General features: G+C 38.0%; 2 protein-coding genes across 4 annotated transcripts; one reads left to right on the forward strand and one right to left on the reverse strand.

Moving 5' to 3' along the window:
- Positions 1 to 1130: 1130 nt before the first annotated feature.
- LOC135730703 (uncharacterized) lies at positions 1131 to 17233 on the forward strand. 3 transcript variants are annotated; one of them, XM_065248595.2, is made up of 12 exons: positions 1131 to 1396; positions 7799 to 8681; positions 9109 to 9224; positions 10849 to 10992; positions 11654 to 11877; positions 13628 to 13776; positions 13888 to 13991; positions 15189 to 15249; positions 15331 to 15419; positions 16200 to 16334; positions 16483 to 16583; positions 16699 to 17232. In XM_065248595.2, exons 2-12 carry the CDS (start codon positions 7886 to 7888, stop codon positions 17072 to 17074), a joined length of 2295 nt encoding a protein of 764 aa, XP_065104667.1. In that variant the 5' UTR covers positions 1131 to 1396; positions 7799 to 7885; the 3' UTR covers positions 17075 to 17232. The 3 variants fall into 3 exon arrangements, with proteins under 3 accessions (XP_065104667.1, XP_065104668.1, XP_065104666.1); XM_065248596.2 differs by lacking the exon at positions 1131 to 1396 and adding an exon at positions 6426 to 7032 and having other exon boundaries at positions 16699 to 17233; XM_065248594.2 differs by lacking the exon at positions 1131 to 1396 and adding an exon at positions 7164 to 7515.
- A 67-nt stretch (positions 17234 to 17300) lies between these two features.
- zpax4 (zona pellucida protein AX 4) lies at positions 17301 to 21923 on the reverse strand. The gene is made up of 19 exons (XM_065248532.2): positions 21805 to 21923; positions 21604 to 21680; positions 21426 to 21515; positions 21187 to 21314; positions 20922 to 21062; positions 20773 to 20847; positions 20531 to 20701; positions 20349 to 20445; positions 20011 to 20234; positions 19775 to 19928; positions 19485 to 19693; positions 19264 to 19381; positions 18700 to 18905; positions 18508 to 18625; positions 18252 to 18421; positions 18029 to 18126; positions 17851 to 17960; positions 17437 to 17776; positions 17301 to 17353 (listed from the first exon to the last, which is right to left on the reverse strand). Exons 1-19 carry the CDS (start codon positions 21825 to 21827, stop codon positions 17344 to 17346), a joined length of 2559 nt encoding a protein of 852 aa, XP_065104604.1. The 5' UTR covers positions 21828 to 21923; the 3' UTR covers positions 17301 to 17343.
- Positions 21924 to 23448: the final 1525 nt, after the last annotated feature.

Raw genomic sequence — 23448 nt, forward strand, 5'->3', positions numbered from 1 at the left:
TTATTGGTTATCTATGATGTGTGTATATAATGTGTGACAAAGTGACAAATACGCATATTTCAAATTTAGACAAAAACGTTGGTCTAATGTTTGCATATGAGTCAGTTTTGACCCATGCGTGTCGAATTGATGTAGTAACAAAAAACCTAGGAAAAATCAAATAATAATTTATGGTAACAGAATAAGATACATTGCAAACATTCAAGGAAATCATAAATCACGGAATATAAAATGATGAATTGCATTGATTTTAAAAGATAAAAAATAACAACATACAGTAGGAAATGAATACGGGTGATTTTAGACTCATGTTGTGCATCATAGGGTTAACACCATTCCAGCATCTATGGCCACATTCATACTGAGAACCGAATAATCTATAGACTTTAAGGGGCAACAACATAAACAAATGCCACAATGTGGCTAAAACTTCACCTTCGGTAGACTTCCGCAAAGAATCAATAACAACTCTAGAGTCCCTCTAAAGAAGATTATTTTTAATAGCAAGCAAAAAAAATCAGTAAATTGTCTTAGTTCAAATCATAACTAAAGCATTTCAACTACTACACTGAGCTAACATTACTTTGTAAAATTAATGTATACATTGTGAGCTACAGATCCTTAAATTCTTGCTCAAATGCACGCACCGGTGATCCATGCTCACTGTCTTCTCTCATCTTTCGGAAACCAAAACATTTTTATTTTCCTCAAGGTATTTGTTCCAAAGGTCAGTTTAGTCAGACCGATAAACCAACATAGATCAGAAGTTAACTTCGGGCCAGGTGCGTAACGGCGGTAACACACACGTTTTATACACACGTTGGGGGCAGGGCAATTCTACGTCTCCAAATTAACCCCATGACCTTGGTGTTTTTAGTGCCATGCTCTTACCAGTTTAGCATACAGGTCCACCTTGAATGCAAGTGAGAAAAAACGAGTAAAAACATAAGTAGGGGCAAGGACAGGCACTTTGTCAAACTGAGAACTGCTTCTGAGGTCGGTCTAGGTCTCTCTCTCTCTCTCTCTCTCTCTCTCCTCTCTCTCTCTCTCTCTCTCTCTCTCTCTCTCTCTCTCTCTCTCTCTCTCTCTCTCTCTCTCTCTCTCTCTCTCTCTCTCTCTATAGAGTGTATGTATGATGTTTTTTGCTCGCTCGTTTCCAGGATCATAATGACGAAGTCTTCAAAAGATCAGAGGAACCAAGAGAAGACTGCCGTACCGAAAAGCTAACCATCATCAACGCCTCCGCAGAGAGTTTCTCTATGTCTTTCTCTCTGTTTCTGTCTTACCCTAACAGTGCATCCCTCCTTCATCCACTCACTCGTGTATACAGAGATGTGCACACACCCCAGCTCACAGACTTCAGATGCCCTGCAGCCCTTGACTTAAGAACTGAGAGGTAAGTGAGATCTTACGCTTACTATAAACAAAAACAAAGAGTTAGCGATAGCGAAAAACTACAAATAGGCAGGTCAGCAAACTTTTAGAAAGATGTGCACATGTGTTTCAGTTCTGTACACAAAAGTTTTGTAGGGCATTCATCTTGTCATGTCTTGAATATAAAATGAGCTTGAGCATTAATATAGACAGTGCTCCAGATCGGCTGTTTTACAGCTAAGAAATGCTCTGTAAACACACAAGGGCAAGAGTTTATTGGCGCAGAGGCCTAGTTTTGAAATATGACTGGCGTATACAGGATATCTAAGAATCTCCATGTCGATTGATTGAAGTATCTTTTTTGACCGTAATGATTCTTATTTAAACTTTAGTTGATTCACATCTTCTTTTTTGAGTTTGTGACATAAAGTACTGTATGTGATGTGCTAATTAGCACTTTAATTCTACTTCCCAATGCTAATAATAATTCGCTTTGTGAGCATATTTATCATTTATGGAGTTTGTGACATTACGTGGATTACGCTAAATGTATGTGTGTTAAATGTTGTCATTATCACAAGAACTGCATTTGTTGATTGCACAGACAAACCTACGAGATCAAAAGTGGTGCGAAAAGCTCTTCTTGGTTCTGAGCTGTAGTAGGATAAAGACGCTACAAAGAAATTATACTTTTTTAATCAAAACAATCAGTTTAAAGGGAAAACTATTTTCTCGGATTACAATAATGAACAGTTGTATAGAGTCACTGTGTCTTAGGTTATAGACTTGATATTCCCGAAGCACTGCATGCAAGAGGCACTTATCGGTCAGCAATGATCAAGTCATTGACAGTGGACTGGATAAGTTGATTATATGAGAAACTTAGACCCTTAAAAAATTTACCATTTATTGTACAGTCCTTTGGATTTGCATGTTTGCATATTTTTAGAAACTTAATCTAAAAGATGAATATTTATCTGTTGAATGCTTTTGTCCAAATTTACTTTGCATTCAACTTTTATCAGTAGGCCTATGTGTCAAACACATGAGTTTGTTGTAGTGAGCGACACATCCAGATTGTATTTGTTATTTTGCTTAGTTAAGTCAACTAGAAATTCAAAATGGCTTTTATATAATTCACGCTTGCATACAGATTATCCTGTGGCAGTATCCATGGTCCAGCGTAGACTACTAATCCAAGCAACTGATAAGATAATTTCAATTCTCCGCAAGTTTATAAATATTTCCATTCACCAATGGCAAATTTCCTGTGTGCCGTCACTGAAACCAAATAATGCGCAATTAATATGCAAAAATGAATGCAAACTGTGTGATGTCATCTAAAATCGAGATAAACCCCAGATAGACTTTTTTATTGTTCTGCTTTATGTATGGGGTTAAACTAAAGATGATTATGACTACTACAGTGAGCATTTAATCAATATAAGGAAATAAATCTAATCTTACTCATATCATGATAATAATAATAATATAATAATAATAACATATTAATTACACATTCACACAGTAAAAATAGCTTTATAAAACATGTTTCTGAATCAGTGGAGAAATCATTGCTTTTTGCTAACTGCAGTTACGTTATAAACCCATATTCAAAGAAAATTAAAAGTGTATATGTTGTACAGACTGAATTTATTTATTTTTATCATCAAAAATAATTTTAGCTAATTGTACCTCATTACATGGATCACACCAAAATATCTCAGTAAGATACATAACATTTACATTTTACATGCATGCACTTGGCAGACGCTTACAAAGCAACTTACAGTGCCTTAATGTATACATTATGTGAATAGCCTATACCAGTGGTTCTCAAAATTTTTCAACGTGCGGCCCCCCGTGTGTACGGAGCTTTCCTTCGTGGCCCCCCCAAAAAAGTTATGACAAATGTGTTCTAAAATGCAACATTTTAATTAAACAAAACATATTAAATTAAACAAAGTAATGCTGTTTGTTAGTAGCCTTCTTATTTTTTTTTTAGGTTTAATTACACAGAATTTATGATAAATTAATTTATTTTATAAAATTTCATAAAACTAGGGCCCCCTTGGCACCATCTTGCGGCCCCCCTGGGGGCCCCGACCCCCAGTTTGAGAACCACTGGCCTAAACTATACAACATACACTTTTTTAGTTTTTGTGTTTGTGTTTATAATATTATTGCAATGACATAATTCTCCACTGATTCAGAAAAACTGCATTATTAAGCTTTTTTACTGTCTGAATGTCTGATTAATGTGTTAAAATTATTATTATACATAGACATACAGGATGAATTACTGATCAACATAGTTTCCTTTTTTTCTCTTTTATATTTTACCATTCTCTCATTTTAAAACCTATCGAGCGGAATCATTCCAACATACCGAATTACATATTCTTTAATCCTATAAAATAAATATATGCAAATATCTTTTGATTTTTTGTTAATTTCATTTAATTTTGGGATTTTAAGAGTTAATTTACAAACACCATATTAAGTCAGATTTTTAAAGCGGGAATACTCGTGCGTACGAAATCCCTCAAGGTCACTTTTTAGACAATATTTAAGAGAGCCTTTTGAAAACGTGACTTGTTTAACCATTTAGCATTGACAAAGGCAGTCATTCATTAATAGGACTGCATTTTGTCATTCAAACATGAAAATACATTTGGCAAAAAATCTGTAGATAGATTTTTGCAGGCAATTGACACTAACTGTGAATACTTCACTAAAAGTTAAAACTTAAAAAGGAATTGTCAAGACAGATCTGAAGATCAGTTTATCTTTATGATGCATTAAAAAGAATTACAAAATGCTAAACTAATGCAATTTAATTTAATATTGGTAGGGAAACAAATAACCTTGCAAGCAATTTTGCGTTTAAAAGGCGTCTAATAGCCGTCCAAACACAGACCAGACGGCTAAGCTATAAAACAATGCAAAATTTGGACTGTCAGTGAAAATGTAATAGATAGCCCAAAAATAAATGATATCAAATAAATAAATAATCAAACACCTTATAATAATTGTTGACTTTGCTTACTTTATGAAATATCATACATACAAGAAAGTATCTTGTGAGATGTAAATGAGTTTATTTTGGCTAGAAGTGGGTTACTCATAGCTCGGAAAATATCAAGTCTATGCTTTACCAGACAGTGAATTACAGCTATAGGTTTAAATAGTACATAAAAATATAGCCCTATCCAATGACATATTGCCTTTGTAACTGCTAAGATGTCATTTAATAACATGCGTTTGTCATCCCTAAAATAAAAATGAAATTTTAGATTACAAAACAGTTACAAAAAGCCATCATCCAAATTAAATTTCCCTCCAAAAAATCTTAAAACACTTTTTATTAATATGTGATCTCCTAAAATATAATCAAAGCTACAGTGCTCGACAGATCGAGATCTGTGTCAAGGCTTTTATAACCAGGTACTTCCAGCAGATTACAAATATATAGCCTCATACAATATGGTAAGAAAAATTACTTGAAATTTTGTGAGGTTACCACATTTGCCATTTTTGAGGTTCCCTGATGTTCTTACTCTTCCTCTTGCCTTGACGGACCTGCATCATCAGCATATTTCACATTCAGTTTACTTTCCTGTAGCCCGATTGATAAAGCATTGAGTACACAATGCTAAAGTCAACAGTAGTTAACAATAGTAAAATGTATAGCTTGAATGCACTTTAACTCAATTTGAATGAAAGTGTCTGCCAAACGCATAAATGTAAAATGTACATCAGTTAACAACAGACTATTGACTCTAAATTCCTATAGCAAGCATCTCATGAGAAGCTACAGTATACTTCATTTCTGGTCATAACTGGCGCTTGAAAAGCACATTTGCTTATTTGTTTATTTTATACGAAGAGTTTAGATTGCACTTCCTTTATATTTTTTTATTTGTTCCTTTCCTTTTGTATACAGAGTGAACGGATTGCAAGTTTTTCCTCTTTTGGAAGAATCTATTTGTAGCCTGTAACTTGTAACATGTGGACTGAAAAAGTGCGCAAAATCCTCCAATGTTCTTTATCTTGCATCATATTCATTTGGGACCTGAAGATTTTAGCTCTCATGCGTTTATGAAGGTTGTTTGACAGATAAGACAAACGTTTGATACAGTGATAGAGAAGTTGAGGAGAAAAAAGTCCAAACCGCTCTGCTGTTTTCCCCCTCCTCTGTTCACTTTTAACACATCTGACAGAAAACTAGAAAACATCCTCCATACGCCTCTTTCCTTCCATTGTATCCTAGGCTTCATTCACTTTTCATCCGTCTCTTCTATTCATCAGTATTATATATTGTGTAAAAGTTTTGAGGTATGATGACTGATCTGAGGATAATTGATACATGAAATTTTATGTCAGGTACGTTGAGTGTCCAAAACATTCTACCGTGAAAATTCTCCCAATTTTTCAAAACGTTCAAAACGCTTGCAGTTTCAATTATAGAAGTCAAAAACCATTAAGTAGGGCAGCGAGACTGAAAAATCTACATTTCTCAGATCCAGGAATTTGTATGTTAATACCGTATTGTCTTACACCTTCATTCTTTCACCCACATTATGCTAATAGTGAGGTTTGTGTAGGTGACTTTTGCAGGTACATTCATACTGTACTTACCACTGAATTACCATCACCCTTGTCAGCCAACACATCAGCCAAACCTACAACCTGTGCGGGGGCTCATCCCGATTTCTTGTCTCTCAAAGTTTGATAGCTGTGATGTAAAAGAAAACGTCAAAGTGGGTGGACATGTAGTATTGACCTGTCACTTAAAAAGTTGCATTTGAAACATTTGGACAAAGACATTTAGTTTTATTTAAAATCTGCAAATACGTTATCGAGAGAGAAAGAGAGAGAGAGAGAGAGAGAGAGAGAGAGAGAGAGAGAAGAAAAATGGAGGGAAACACTGTGTGGGTGGAAAAAGGGGTGAAGTGAGGAGACAATATACGGGTACGGCTGCGGTATGGAAACAATTTTTATATTGTGGGTATAAGAGGGATACACTTGCACAGAGAGAGAGACAGCGGAGGCGGGGTGTACGGAGGTTTCCCTTGTCCACTTCCTGTTCTGTCGCTGTTTCATGGTCAACTTCCTGTCACATGACTTTGAGCAACCACAGATTCTCACTGGCGTAAACACAGTTTGTGTTTTCACTCACGAAAACGCATGCACAGACACATGCATACGTGAATGCTCAAGAATGTTAAATATTGTATATACAGTCAGATGTTATGTGACATTCAAGCACATGAATGCATTAATACAAGAAAGTGCACAAACATTTTCTTACTCTGGCCAACACACATGACAGGAAGCTGTGCTTCTCACTCAGGTCGTATACACTTACACGCACACCCACGCCTTACCTGCCAGTTTGACAACGCTTACGTTCTTTACACAAGTCACTAACCACAACAGATGCTAATCTGAAGATAACACTCTGAGCCGCAAGCACAATAGGTCTCATAACCTACCAACATCTTTGAAGACAACACTCTTTAATCCTCTCAAAATCTTTGTTCATTTATACATAAAGTTTAAACTTAAGCTATGCTATCCTCTGTCCTATTTCTTCTTTTTGCTGACAAACGTGAATGAGGACCAAGAAAACATAACAGTGATCTATGGAAAACTGTGAGTATACAACATATTGTTTACAGCATAGAACAACAGTTAAAAATAGACTGAGAAGGAAAGGATGGGTGGAGAAAAAGAGGGAGAGAGCTATAGAAAGAGAGCGGGAGATAGAGAGAGAGAGAGAGGGAGATCCGTGACTGCTTCCTCAGGATGTGGTTTTCGGTTCTGGGTTTTAGGGGAGGGGGTGACTCTGTGACAAACCGAAGAGTAACCTTTTGATCGGTAACACCTGCAAAAGAAATATGTGTATATGTGTGAGAACCTGTTTTTACATTCGTGTAAAAAGCGTACGTGTGTGCACAAGCGAGAAAGAGGCAGAGAGACTCTGCTTTCACTTGTGGCAGTACTTTCTTTTAGTTAGTTAGTTAGCTGGAGTCATAGGTTGTACACAGCACACAACTTACATAGAGAGACGATGAGCACAACATTCGAAAAAAGACTGAGAATGAAAATGGTGAGAGAAAAGCTCATGAAGAATGCGTAAGTCCGATTTAAACTTGTTTAGGTGATGATGACTATAATCGTTAAAACAAACAAAGGCTGATGTGATTGGTTGATGGTGCACGGTGAATGTTTTTTCTGTTTATGTGGTACTTTGTTTTCTTCGCTGTAACGTTGACACGTAACTCTGTCTTTTCAAATAAACTGAAAGGATTATGTAGGGAGACGGTTGTCTCATTTAGCGTGTCTGTGTGGTTGCTTTTGAAGTTTGTAAGGCTGATAAAGTTTTGACGACTCTTTATCTTTGTGTTTCTTACAATAGTTTTTACTTTCTGTGACTGCCCTGTGACTTCGGCACTCTCTGTGGGCGCTTCTTCGGCCATTTGCAGCACGCACCTAAACACGACACATGGTTGATAATACGTCGGCCGAGTCTCCTTCCTTCGCCCCTATGTTTCGTCCTCTGACAGAAGGTCAAAGGTCAAGTCATGACCTTTACCAGCAAGAGTTAGTGAGTAGCCTGACCCAGTTTGAGGTCTCCAACCACCTCCCATGTGAGTCCAGTGAAGACACAGGCAGCACGATGAATGGAGCAGATCAATCCGCGAATGCTTCTTATTGGGGGAATATGTCTCCGGTCTCGTCGATGGCACAGAACAGGAACAAGGCACCTGGAATGTATGACCCAGTCTGGAATTCTCACTGTCACCAACAGGGGACGACAGAGAGTTATGACGCTTTGGGTTCTCAACGACAAAAACTTGATTCTTTCTCCGATGCTTTCTGCAGTCGTAGCACCTCACGAATCCTGGGTGGAGGAGGAGAGCATAATGGGTTCAACGCTCCGTCAAACAACTCCACGCCACCTTCAAATGCTCTGTCCTTCCCTCTGGTTCTTAGTCCACCTCCAACACCCCTTCCTCCTCCCTCTTTTTCTCCTCCAAAGAGACCACAACACTGCGTTCCTGGGCAGATCCTGGGCCAATCGCAGATGCAATCACAGACGGATGGGTCTCTGCAATTCTTCCCTTTGTCCTCACCGTCAACTGCCAGGTTCACTCATCCCATTTGGCTCCAACTGCCGGCAGAAGACGCAGATGGTGTGGACATAATACAGCCTCTTTCACAGGATTCAAATCCTTCCATGGGTTATTCAGAGCATGGAGGGCCTCATACCAAACAGCAGCCTCTACAGAAAAGTACAGGTAGGCACAGACCTATGATAAAAATTTGCCTTTAAAAGATAGTTTGACGAAAATGGTAAATTCTGTCATTATTTACACTCAAGTTGTTCCAAACTTATATAAATTTCTTTGTTCTCCTAAATACAAATGAAGATAATTTGAAGAATATTTGTAAGCAGATCTGGGGCACCATTAACAATTCCAAAGTAGAAAAAAATAATACAATGGAAGTGAATTTTGCCCCACATCTGTTTGGTTCTTAAAATTTTTGTATTTAAAAACAACAAAATAAATATATGCAAGTTTGGAACAACTTGAGGGTGAATAAATGATGACAGAATTTTAATTTTTCTTTGAACTATCCCTTTAAGGCCATTTGAATAATTTGTCGTTTTCAAATCTTTGTTGAATAGCTCATGTTTGACTATTAATGAAGCACTTTTCTTAGACTGTTTACTGTCCTATAACCCTGCACTGGCCCAACAACTTCAACCACAGTCCTGTGTGCAGCTACAGCTGGGCCATGATCCTGGGACTTCTGAAGATCACATGTCATGGCCTCAGGTCTGACATTTGCAGATTCACACAATATTTATTTCTGTTTATCCTCATAAGTGTTAGCCTGCATTAGATTGATACATTATGGTTTTCATGTAGTGTCATCACTTCTGTTCTTAATTTCCTGCTTTTTGCAAATGATGGGGTGGTCACACTACACTTTTTGTCCCATATTAATGCATGTAAACGCAATATAACACAAAGAAGTTTCGGATTTTGACACATTCCAAAGTTTAAATTTTATCTGTGAATTTGTATTACATATAGTATTACATATATTATATACATAATATGCATACATATTGTATAAAATATATTACATATAGATGTGTGACCAACAGATATCAGTGATTGACCTTGTCAGAGAATCCAAGATGGGAAACATTGATACAGTAGTATCACACAATCCCATTTTGTACAATACAGCTTTAACACAAATAACACAAACAACAATAACAGTGCATGCATGTCAGAATACATAATTTGTGTATAAAAATCCATCACATTCTCACCAAAATCCGTACAAATAACACACAGAGTGATTATAATGCAATAGATACGCCAAATTCCAATTTTGCGTGCATATGATACGCCAGTCCTTCCCGTTCACTAATATGGTGCATCTTTTCGTGTCGTTTTATTTATTGGTTTCTCATTTGTTTTCTGTTTTTTTACCATTGGGTTTTGGGTTAGAGCAACTTTTTGTAACATAAAATGACATCCTAACACAAACCCCAATTGTAACCCCAACTCCAAGCGACTATGATTTAAAAATAGACAAAACATGGAGAAACCTATATATTAAATGTCATCCTAAAGCAAAACCCAAATCTAACCCTAAAACCAAGCGAAAATGGTTTAAAAAACAGAAAACAAATGAAAAACCAATAAATATAACGACACGAAAAGATGCACCATATAAGTGAACGGGAAGGACTGGCATATCATATGCACGCAAAATTGGAATTTGGCAAATCTATTGCACGATAATCACACTGTGTGTTATCTGTACACATTTGTAAAAAAATTCTGTAGAAATTGCAGCTGGGTTGCGGGTAACTTACCATAGATTTAAATTTATGTTTTTTGCTGGCAACATTTTGTTCAAAGTTAAATGAACATTAAATATTTACAAGTCTTTGTATTTACAGAGTTAAACTAAAAAAAAACAGTATCAATCAAAACATTCTGGGAAACAAAATCTGAAGCAAAAAACAGAAAAGGCTTGATGATGATTTCTGGTTCCCAGAATGCTTTGCATGAGGCTGTTATTGTATAGTTTCATTCTGTAAAGATAAAGACTTGTTAATGTTTAAAATTTATTTAACTTTGAACAAACTCTTGCCAGTAAATTACATAAATTTAAATCTAGGGTAAATTACCGGCAACCCAGCTGCTATAAAATTTTAATTTCTACTGAATTTTTTTACAGTGTGGGATGAAAAAAAATCCATCGCCTGGGCATGTGATATCATCTGTTTGAAGCTTATGTGCGAAGTGGTCTCCATAAAAATTCTAAAGTCTAGCTTGACCTCAGCTTAAATCTAGTTTAGAATGATTAAAGAACACATTCAATACATTACAATGTCTGCCAACGTCATTGCACAACTTATTTTTTGTATCTTGACAGATTGGGCAATCATCTAATTCGTTTGGATCTTCTCAACATCCAAGTTTCCATGCCCAGGGATCAGGAGAAGGCCTAAGATTCAGTTGCGAATTAAACCGCGGTTCTGGGTCCTTGGACAAACCTCTTGGGTCCTCAAGTACACAGGTATAACCCAATACAGGCAGTTCTGCTTGTCAGACAAGCAAGGAATCTAAATATGTCCTATAAACAACCCAGTCTCACGGCAAGTCGTGTTATAGTAACGAAAATTTTGATTAATTTATTCGTGTTTGATGACACGAATTTCCGCTGTTTTTTCGTGTCTCTGGAAACGAATGTATTTTTCGTCTTTCCCAGCACGAATTTCTATCAATGGCTGTTCGTGTCTGTGACACGACTTTCTTTATCGTGTCATTTTATATTTTGTTTTCTCATCGTTCTTTTCTATTTTTTGACCATTGTCGCTTGGGGTTAGGGTTAGAATCACTTTTTGCGACTTCCTAACCCAAATCCCAACTCTAACCCCAACTCCAGGCGAGAATAGTTTTAAAAGCCGACGAAAAACATGTAGAAATCAATGCAAAAAATTACATCCTAATGCAAACCCCGTATCTAACCCTAACCCCAAGCGACAATGTTTTAAAAATTTTGGTTGCTAACATGGGACTACAGAGGTTGTCTGTAACTTTAATCGTCATTACATATGAACATCTCAGAAACAATGCAACATACCTATAAAACCTACAAAAATATGTCATCCCTGCTGCACTCTATGTGCTTTTTAGCCATAGTGCAAATTCATTGTTTTCCCCATCTTTTGGTGTAGAATGTCCCCATTGCTGTTTTCGCTGGAGTCCCATTCAACAGTGTGATCCAACTGGGTAGGGAGCTCATGGAGACCTGGGAGGGAACTGTGTCTCACTATACGCCTTCTCCGATGCTGAACCCCATACGCAGTGGAACGGGACTCTTTTATAACCTGCTGCCCCCCTTAGCTGCGGAAAACAGAGCACTGTGGTCAGATGAAAGGAAAGAAAATGAGTCACACAGGTAAGAATTAAGTTACAGAGTAGAAATCAGATTATGAATCCCTGCATGTGCTTTAATTAAAGGGCTTCTGGTTTAGTTCTGTTCTTTCTTAATATTGCTACAATAATATTACAACAGCTCACAGTAAGCAAAATAGCACTGTCCCACTAATTGAGCCTGATTTATCCCTAACTTCTTATAGCACCTCATGAAATGTATCACTCTTTACCACAGTTGTCTTTATTGCTAAATGATGAAATTTGATGCCCTGTTTCTATTATCATTGTCTTGTTTATACTTTTGTTAAAATGCTTTCTGTAAAGTAACTTTGCAACAATGCACGTTATGAAAAGCACTGTGGACTGAATTGCTCCATTATATTGACACTTAAAGTCCAAAGTAAGGTAATTTTTTACGGGTGCATGAGTGCTCATACAGTGCATGTGATGCAATATTTGTCATAAAAAAGTGTGCACGTGCTATCTCAAGGCAAGTCGTCTTATAGTCACGAAATATGTGATCAAGTTATTCGTGTTATTGACACAATTTTAGCTGTTTTCCGTGCCTGGAGCACGAATGTCGTTTTTGTGTCACTCAGCATGAATTTCTACAAAGAGTTTTTTCATGTCTTTGTCAGGACTTTCTTTTACATGTCATTTTATATTTTTTAAATCATTGTCGCATGGGGTTAGGGTTAGATTAGGGGTTTGCATTAGTATGTAATTTTATACATTGGTTTCCCATTGTTATTTCCTATTTTTTAAATCATTGTAGCTTGGAGTTGGGGTTAGAGTTGGGGATTGGGTTAGGATGTCACAGAAAGTGATTCTAACCCCAAGCGACAATGGTAAAAATAGGAAAAATGACAAAACAAAATATAAAATCACATGATAAAGAAAGTAGTGCCACAGACATGAAAAACTATTTATAGAAATTTGTGCAGAGTGACATGAAAAAGACATACGTGCTTCAGTGGCATGAAAAACAGCGGAAAATCGAGTCAATAACACAAATACATTAATCAAATATTTTGTGACTATAACACAAATTTCCGTGATATTGGGTTGGCCTACACGCACTGCCGGATTTTTGAACCTTGTGTACATTGTACGCGTATGCCGGGCATGCGCCTACAGGAAAATGTAGTATGTAGCCCAGGAGATGCATCGCATGTTGTCGCAATACACATGAATCAAACATCTGTGTACACGTACGCAGAAAAAAAGTATAGTCAAAAAAACTATACTTTGCAAGGCTGTGCGTTCAACCGTGCACATACGTTTGAATGTGCATTCGACTGTGTGTGTATATTCGCGTACATGTAAAAACCAGACTATACCCCGGCCTGGGCTTAAAAATTTCAGTTCATGCAATTTTATGTTGACATATGAAATTAAACAGCTTCTTTTATAAGGTATTATTAGTAAGCTTGTCAGCTTGTTGCTGAGTCTCTATTGAATTGTCCTTATTTATGACATTAACAAGTCATGTTTTGTTATTTATTGTTTTCTATATAAAACCATCCTACTGTACATTATGTAAAGAACATTTTGTAAAAATATAACTATATATATTGTTAAAAATATATGTAATTGATTTCTTTAATAATAGTAAGTAAGGTCATGTCAAAGATTGAAAATAAAGTTAAATCAATGAGTGAAATCAAACTTTGATGCTCTTAATTTTATTCAAATTATGATAGTTGCAGACATTGTCACATTTTGAGAAAGTTTGAACTCGTTCAGGTTCATCTCTATCGTGTACATCCCAGGTGCATAAATATAGGCCCAGAGTTCCAAGCTGAACTGCCTGATCTCATAAATGGGGATGATGAAATGTGGCCAGATGAACCAGTCAGAGAGGAGCTATTGTGGAAACCTTGGGCAGAATTAGAGGAGAATGACACCCTTTTGCAGCATGGTAATAAAAAAATAATGAATATGAAGAAAAAAATGTGTCCAATAATTATATGTGCTGTGTATTTAATTAAAATGCATTGGGTTTGATTTCTAACTGTCCATCTTGTCTTAGTGGAGAATCTTCTAGACCTGAGTGCTTCTAGTGTACTACCAGGAGGTGGTGCTAATCTGGAACTTGCTCTACATAGCCTCTTCCGCTGCCAGGGGAACATTCTAGTAAGTATTAATTTTTTTGTATAAGTCAGAGTTTATATGTTAAAGAAATTTTAGCATAATATTCAAAATGAGGTTTATGAGTCTTAAGGGGGTCACACAACGGACGTGCAGCTCAGCGCTGTGTCGAGTCACGTCTAGGACATCTCGGAGGTTTCGTACACCGGAAGTGCGCATTAAATAGTACAAGCTTAGTCAGATAGCATCTAGTTCATAATGCAAAATACACGTTAAACGTTAATGATTTGTGACAAATATGATGTTACTTAATGTTAAACTATGTCGCTCTATGGCGCGACAGGGATTTGAGCAACTTCCAGTCGTAGCTGGGCTATGGAGAGGCGCAAACTATCGAAGCTGGAGTGCGTATAAAACAATGTGTTCGATTTTTTTGAACTTTCTGCTAATCTCATGTTAATCTTAAGTACTTATAGGCCTGGTTTTTGAATCATTACACATCCATTTTATCACACAAGTCTTAGCTAAAGCCAGGACTAGGCCTTAGTTTAAAGGGAAATATCGTAAAAATCTGACTTTTTCCATGTTCAAGGGCTATAATTGGGTCCCCGCGGTGCTTCTATCAACCTAGAAAATGTGAAAAAGAACAACCCAGTAACAGTAACCATTTTCTGCAAGCACGTGTAAAAATAGGTTATTGAAATTTGGCTCCCCTCATGATGTCAGAACAATAAAACCACCCCTTAATCTGCACTATCCAACCATAGCACTGCCATTTTAGTGACATCTTAAAAAAGTCTTGTGAGTCACCTTTAAATTAAGATGTTTAAGCAACTTTAATAAACATGCCTTAGAAAAGGAAATGTGCGAGTTATTTTCGGTTAAGAAAGCACAAACATGTGTTTTAGGACTAGCCTTAAGCCTTGTCTGTGAAATCAGGGGACAGAGTTGTATTGCCTCCTTCATAACTTTGAAGAGTCTTTAGTTTCATCAGATTTATAAAAGACAGGTCAGCTGTACTGCTGTTTTTCAAAAAAAGTCCAGCTCCTGGAGGTATACCATGGGCGGAGCAATTTCACAAGCAACACACACCAGACATTATCCCATTATCCCAATAACTTATGATTCACTGTATGTTGTACATTATATACACTAACGCATATACAATAACGAATGATAAAATATTCTGCCAAATGTGTAAATGTAAACCTTGTTCTCATCTCCACCAATCCCATGTAACAGGAAGCCCTGGAGATGCTACTATTTTCAAATCCTGCTCCATCAGATGACTTCCCCTACTCTGGTAAACATTTACTTTGAGATATACCTTAACATAAAAATCATTATTCAATAAGACTAATCTTAGTGTATTTTTTCCATGCAGGCACCAAAATATGGACTTTGAATGAACAAAGATTATTCCATAAAGCATTCACAATTTATGGAAAAGACTTCTCCTTTATTCAGAAAATGGTAATGAATTAACTAATGTTGGATAAGTCACTTCATATTGCAAACCATTACAAGATTTTAAAAGAAAACAAAAATTTTACCATGTGCTTACCTCAACTTAGAGGAATGCGTGCACTAAATCTTTGCACAGTGCGTCGTGAATGTGTTAGCATTTAGCCTAGCCCCATTCATTCCTTAGGATCCAAACAGGGATGAATTTGGAAGCCACTAAACACTTCCATGTTTTCCCTATTTAAAGGCTTTTATATGAGTAGTTACACGAGTAAGTATGGTGGCACAAAATAAAACGTGACGATTTTTTAAGCGGATACAAAATAACTATATAGCATGGTGGAAGAGCACTTAGTTTGCAGCACTTCGACCTATTGACAGAAGTTTGAGCGAGGGGGGAGTTCACAGGAGTGATGATGTTACTGCGCACCGAGGTCAAAGTGCTGCAAACTAAGTGCTCTTCCGCCATACAATATAGTTCTCATCTTCTCCACTTAAAAAAGCAACACATTTTATTTTGTGCCACCAAACTTGTGTAACTAGTAACAGCCTTTAGAGAAAACATGGAAGTGTTTGGTGGCTTCCAGATTCATCCCTGTTTGGATACTAAGGAATGAATGGGGCTAGGCTAAACGCTAGCACGGTCATGTCACGCTGTACAAAGATTAAGTGCACAAATTGAAAAAATATATGTATTAATTTGTCTAAGTTAAGGTAAGAACATAGTAAAATATTGAAAAACGCTGCGGTTTTCCTTTAATCAAAGCAACATCTTTTTACTTCTGCTAGGTGAGAACAAAAGAAGTCTCACAGTGTGTAGAATTCTACTACAACTCCAAAAGACTGTCAGAGAAACAAAGAAAACAGAGAGAAAGAGAAAATGAAAATTTGGAGAAAGAGAGAAACACCCTCACTGTTAGCCAGGTAACATTTGTGTAGTAGTCAGCCCAGAGACTGGTTCTGGCCTAGTTACATGTTGCCTTATGCAACATTAGTTATGAGATGTTAATGTTGCCTTATGCAACATTAGTTATGAGATGTTAAAGAATCTAGAAGTTTGTGTCTTTTATAGGTTCCTTCAGTGCCAAAGATGCTTGTTAACCAAACAAGTATTGAGAGGTTGATTCATACGCCACCACTTCCCACAAGCTTTCCCTGCAAACAGTGTGGAAAGTATGTATAAACAATTTGTTCTGTGGTGTCAATGTGTACCTGTTGAAGTGAACTACAGCTTCATTTAAAAACATGCTTTGTGATTGACATCTACTCTTTCAAATTCTGTTTTCAGAATGTTCTACAAAATCAAGAGTAGGAATGCTCACATGAAAATCCATCGGCAACAGCAAGAGGACTGGAGAGAAAAACTCCAAATTCACCCAAACCTCAACCCAAATAGAGCATTGTCCCTTCCAAGCCAGCAAATCCTAACACAGACCCACCATCAGAACCAGCTCCTAACCCATAGTCTGATTCAGAACCTGGTCCAATCACAGACACAGTTGGCTTTTCTTCAGAGCACAAAGACTGAGTTCATGCCAAAGCAACCATACCAGTTATATGGCACGCACCCAAAATCCACAGATTGTGCTCCAAGCACTTCACACTGGACATCAGCAGACATGAGCCTTACTGCACAGTGTAAAGACAGGTGGCCAATTCTATAACAGACTCCAGCTACACAGGCTCCATTTGAGCTAACAGGACTGTCATTTTTCATGGACTACCACCAAATTTCGCTTTAATTTACTGTACATTTGTACTTTGCAAGAAATGTCATTGCATGTGTTGAAGTTTTTAAAATGTCAAGTAAACCATTTAATAAAAACTTTGCAATTAAGCAAGCTTAGTCATGCATGGGGAAAGGGTCATAATAAACACAAAAAACAATGCTTAAGAGAACAGGTTTATTAAACACTTCAAAAGATAAAACAACTCATTTGGTCCTGAAAAAGGAAAGAAAGAAAGAAAAAGTTACTCTGTGCAAGGCAAATCAGAAAGTTGGAAAAAATAAATCTAGAGAGTTTACCTAGTTCGACCAAGAAGCTCGGGTGCATTCACAGGAACGCTCCACTTCACCACACGCACAAAATCAGCTGGTTTCTTGGGAGCCGTGGCCTGTGCTGGTTTCTTGGGAGCCGTGGCCTGTGCTGGTTTCTTAGGAGGCATGGCCTGCACAGGGGTCTTAGGAGGCATGGCCTGCACAGGGGTCTTAGGAGGCATGGCCTGCACAGGGGTCTTAGGAGGCATGGCCTGCACAGGGGTCTTAATCATTTGCGCAGAAGTTTCTTCTACCAGGTTTGCTCTTTGAACAGAGGGCTTTTTCACAGTGGATTGGAATGACAATGCATTTTGCATTTGGGGAGGAACTGACAACAGGAAGACATGATTAAAAAAAGGGTATATACATTCCACCTGCTGGGTAACTTTGAGCATTACAAACCTTTCACAGGGTCTTTGATTTGACCAATCCCAGGTGTCTCAGCTTTCAACTTCCAGTCCACAAACAGGCTTTCAGTGCTACGCACTGGGTAAATGCACCTTATGGTCATCCTGTAAGAGAGAGAAAAATTAGTACAAGTAAGGGTAGAGTCACTTCTGAAACATCAAAAAAAAAATACCTGTATGCAGCATCTCTGGTAATGACCGGCTTACTGTCAGTGGAATAAACCTCATGAAATATGATCTCATTTTCATAAGTGACATACTCCTGACCAATCTGAAAGGGAAAATTAATGTATTAAGTCTTTAGAAACAAATTGCATGTGCACTTTAGTCAGTTTTAGTATGCAGATTAACTTTAGACAGCAGTGTGCAACAAAGTGACAAGCAGATGCACTCCACCTGAACTCTAGTTCCACAGGTGTTAAGTCCAAAAGAGAACAGAACTCGTGTGTCATCAAACTCTATGGGTCTGCAGCTTGTGTCCAATAGTGTGGTCCGGGCAGGGTCAGCAGAAGGGACTGCTTTAGTGATGTCACTCACCACAGTCAAAACACCCTCAGGGGAGCACACTACAAAAAGGGGGGGTGACCAAATATTGCATAAGACATGTATGGGTCTAAGATTTAAGAACATGAAACATTTGCTTGTGTGGTACCCAAGAGCTCAGTGGTCTGAAATAGACAGCGATTGGCTGAGGACTGCTCAATCGCAAACGTCTTGGCATTTCTGGTAAGCACTTCAAAAGTGCCATAGAACTGCTCCAGTGTAATACCCTAGAGGAGAGGGAGATGTTGTAGTTATGTTGTAGTCTCAATGCGTTTCTTGACTATTGTTGGAAGAACCAAACCTCATAGACGTATCCAATTGTGAACAGAGGCACATTCAGGATGAGGGTCTGGCTGTCATTGTTCATAATGTAACCCCGCTCAGATGCCAGCTGTTGGGTCAGAGGATACTGTCCAACGGCAAAGTCCCACAGGTAGTCATACCCATGATGTTCCTTCCTAAAGCTTATGCCATTTTCAGCACACATGCTGTCAAATACTGGAGGCGCTGTCCAGACAAAAATGGTAGTCAAGTAAGTAAACATGAAAAACAAGTTAACATGTCATGATTACGTAAGGAATAATTGATGACAGACCGTGGAATCATTTGAAAATAATGCACAACCAAGGTGGTTATGTGCATTATTTTCAAATAATTCAAAAGGACCAGAGTCAATTATTCCACTTACACCACGGTTAGCACAAACATTGCTCTGGTGCCCAATTTTAAGACGTTTGAAATAGGTGTGCGGTTTACAGAAAACAGACACCACCCATGGAACATTTCTCAGCCAATCAGAATAAAGCATAACAGGCCCGTGGTATAATAAATATTAACTTTAGCACTCTCAGAAAAAAATTCTTACGGACGTCAAGGACCAAAGCCATCACAGAGGAAAGATGGTAATAGGCATCCCCTTGAGGCATGATATTTAAAGTCCATTTAATTTCCAATGAGTATTCAAAGAGTCCCTCAGCAATGTACTAGAAAACAAGGCAAGTAAAACTTAGTCTAGCATCTTAAACATAGGTCAAAAGTTACCTCACTAAGGTTTAGGCAGTGAGCCTAAATATGAGAAGTAAACACCTGCTTTTTCACAATAGAGTCATCAAATGGCACCCTAAGGATGTATGCAAATGTGTTATTGTCCTGAGAGATTCTGGTCATGGAAAAACCCATCTGCATGGCAGTTAGCACAGAAAAATCCTGGCCATTTAGAGTTACAGACACCAATTCCACATCAGGAGGGATGTTACCAAGATATACTGTGAAGATTCGTTCGTCAGGTACGGTTTCTGAAAGAAAGTCCAAAACCATAATTGCTGAAGCCTTGTCATGATGACCCATGAACCCCCCAAAGATAAAAATCAACTTACGGTTGACTGAAAAGAGAGGAAGAGCCATAGGGGGAGTAGCCATTTGCCGAACCACATTTTGCCTGGTCTTCACACCACTTTGGTCAACAAATGCTTGCTCGTAGGCAAGCTGGACTAAGTACAACTCGTTATATACATTGTCCATCACAAAACTCTGGGTGAAGGAAGTTAAAATAACCTTTATTGTAAAAGTCTCAAAATCAATAAAATGCTGTGGTACAGTACAATGGTGGTACCTTCCGCACTCCTCCCTCCGCACCATAGGGTATACTGCTGTCTACGGTGTCATCACTGACTGTCACAGCATAACCTCGTTCTGTTGCTACCTGTTCATCTAAGAGTTGGCCATCAACCCCCATGCCTATGTACTCAGTCCTTAATTCAGTTGGTCCAACAACCAGGGGAGTCAACACTGCAGGAGTCCTCCAGTGAAGTCTGTAGCCATCAAAAGATCCTCCGTCTGAAGAGAAGGTAAAAATGGATTTGCTTAAATCAAGTGAAGTGATTTTAATAGCATGTAACTGTCCATGCTATTAAAATCACTTCACTTGATGTAAGCAAATCCATTCCTTACCCAGTGAGCAGGCAGCAACCAGGTCCACCATGACAACCATCCAGCTCTGTCTGAAAAACACTGTGGCCTTGACCACTTCAACCGCAACACCATTGACCTAAAACAAGTTGGACACAATCTTCAAAGTTACATGAAACGACTTAAGAAAATAAAAGGTTGCCACAGAAATTCAGCCTTCTAACCGTTTTGATGGAAGCATGAGGTTGTCCAAAAGATGACCGGAAAACAATCCTGCCTGGGGTAAGCATTATATAGTAGCCCTGGTTAGCAGCATCTCCTACTGACAAGACTTCAGGCTGTTGGTTCTCTGCTTGCAGCATAACTTGCAGGGCCTCAACTGCAGAGCGCTGAGCCTTGACAGGATGCAAACAATTTCATAAAAAAAAAAGACTTACACTTTCAAGAGCCTAAACCATCCACTTACCACAGAGAAGGCTTCAGTAAAGTCAGTTTTAACAGCACTAGGGTTGAGGCAAGGTAGACCACTTTCAACAGACACCTAGATGGGAGCACAAAATTAAGCAGAACCCACACTGGACCAACAATGAAAGACTGAGAAACAAAACAACTTGCCTCCATATAGTTCTCCTCACAAGTAACCTCTCTTGGAAAGGAAGGTGGAGCAGAACAAGTCTTGGAGACGTTGACAAAGGACTCTTTCCCATTCTGATCTGCAATAATCACCCTGAACTTGAATGTAAAGACCTCATCATTCTGCAAAGAAGCATCACATGCATCAATACACCATCTTGGCACAGAATGTAACTTTTAAATAAGCAAAGAGTTAACTAAGTGTTTATTCTGAAGGTGCTGCATCACTAAGGATATGCTGTTGTACCTGGTTTTCTGTGTGACAGGAGAAGTATGAAGCTCTCAAAACAGCAAAGCCAACCAGAGGTTGAACAGAGTAAGTGTAACCACACTGTGCCCCATAGTACTGCGTGATAGGATGCGAACCTCCGCTATCTAGGAACAAAATCAAAGCCATGATATACTGAACATAAAGCAGTATACTTTAATACACTTCTGAAGCACATACAGGGAATTAGGGGAAAGGATTTTAATACATCAACCCACCAAATGCCTCAAAACGCGGTTCACTGCCAGAGGTTGGGAGATTTACTGAGATTAACAGGTGGCGGTCCTTGCACTCAACTACAACGGGGACTTAGAGGTAAAAAAAAGTTTGAAACAAACAGAGACAGACATCAATGGCTAAAAATAAGAGCCATATCATGGCATTCAATTTTCTTACTCTGTGGCAGTTCAGGAGACTGCTGCAATGAAGGGGCACGTAAAGCGCAAGTTACTGCACCCAGAAGGAGGAGGCGCCTGTTATTAAAGAAATACACAAAGACAAGTGCTGCTGGGTTCACGTGTTAAATGCACCCTCAATTGCAAATTCTAAGAAAGTGGTGGCTAAATTGATAAATGTGAATGTATGAAGAAATATTACCCCAAAATATATCCAAAAGCCATCACCACTGATTAACTGAAGTGTCTATAGTGTGGTAATCAATGGACACTACACCAAACAAGCAAACAATCCTGGCCTCTACACCTAAGAATAACAGGCAGGATTCCTGGTTAGATTTAAAACATCTAATGCTGAATGACTTGTTAGGAGTCATGTTCCTTAATTGACTACAGCTGAGCATATTTAATTACGACATAATCAACTTATTAGCTGCAATGATTGGTTTGTTCAGTTCCCGGTTGCTTGTAAGGCTCTAGCCATTTTAAAATTAAGAGCTTTCCTAAAATTACACTTTATGGGGTGGTTTCCCGGACAGGGATTATCTTAAGCCTGGACTTAGTTTATTGTGAAATATAACTACATAGTCAACATTTGAAGTGGATCAAAACCTTTCATAAAAGTTGTCCTTAAACCAAAAAGTGTACCCATTCATGTCATAGGACAACTTCATTAACTTTTTTGATCCACTTCAAATGTTGACTAGTACAGTTTAAACAAACATGCTTTACTAAAAACATAACTTGTGTGCACTTTGAGGCCAAACAAAGGGTGCATGTTGTTTTTAGTTTGGACAGCTCTTACATTTATTTTAGTCTAAGACTACGTTTACACGTGAGCGGCTATTTTCATAAACAGACATTTCAACCTCTCCGGCTTCAAAAATAACTTTGTGCACACATGTAATTTTTTAGAAAAGTGTTGATTGACACATACCGTGCATATAGTGTAATGAGAATCTCAAGCCCACGTAAGCCAATCAGAATCCCAAAAACAGCAACAAATCACTTCCTGTTCCTCTTTTGAACAAAAGTTGCACTTTGACGTTGGTGCGAGCTCTGGCACGTACTGCGACGTTGGCTGCCTAAACATCCGTTTGTCTCAGTTTACATGCAACCGTGTAACCGAAGATTTTCCAAATCTCCACTCTGGCCGGAGTTTTTAGAAAGAATTGGATTAAGAGGCGAGTTCTCTGTTTGCGAGTAAACGAAGGGCGCAAACGAAGAGAAATGTCTCCGTTTTTTTAAATAACCATTTATGTGTAAACAGGGCCTAAAACTAGTCTAATCCCTGTCTGGGAAACCGCTCCTATACAGCTTGCTGTTTCCACAATTTGTCAAACAATGCATTCAACATTTTAAGGCCTGCTGTAAAGAAAGATTACATGCACACAGCTGCATAGTTTATAGAAAAACAAAACACTACCACCAGTATGTGCACTTGAATGTGTTTGAAAAGCTAATGCAATCATAATTGCACTGCACAGGTCTTTAATTTAATAGTAAAGCAATAGCACACAAGCAAAATCAGCATAATGTAATAATATCAGCAAATATGCAATACAAGGTGGCAGCAGAGGACCATACAAAATGTGATTTTTAGGTAGACTGATGAATGATCAATAGATAGACAAAAATGCACCTGTAATTGGTCTTTGGATGATTAGCTCATTTTGTTTCAGCTAAAACCCAACCCAATTTGGCATAGCCAAAACACACACTAAAACAACAGAAATCGAACGTCTTTTATATGTGCATCATAAAGATATATGTTAGCCATCATACTGTCCTTTGCAATATCCAAGATCACACCAAACAGTCACCATTTCTTCCCAGGAGACCTTGT

Source organism: Paramisgurnus dabryanus, chromosome 2 (assembly GCF_030506205.2).
Source record: "Paramisgurnus dabryanus chromosome 2, PD_genome_1.1, whole genome shotgun sequence".
In the NCBI taxonomy this organism is placed as follows: Eukaryota; Metazoa; Chordata; class Actinopteri; order Cypriniformes; family Cobitidae; genus Paramisgurnus; species Paramisgurnus dabryanus.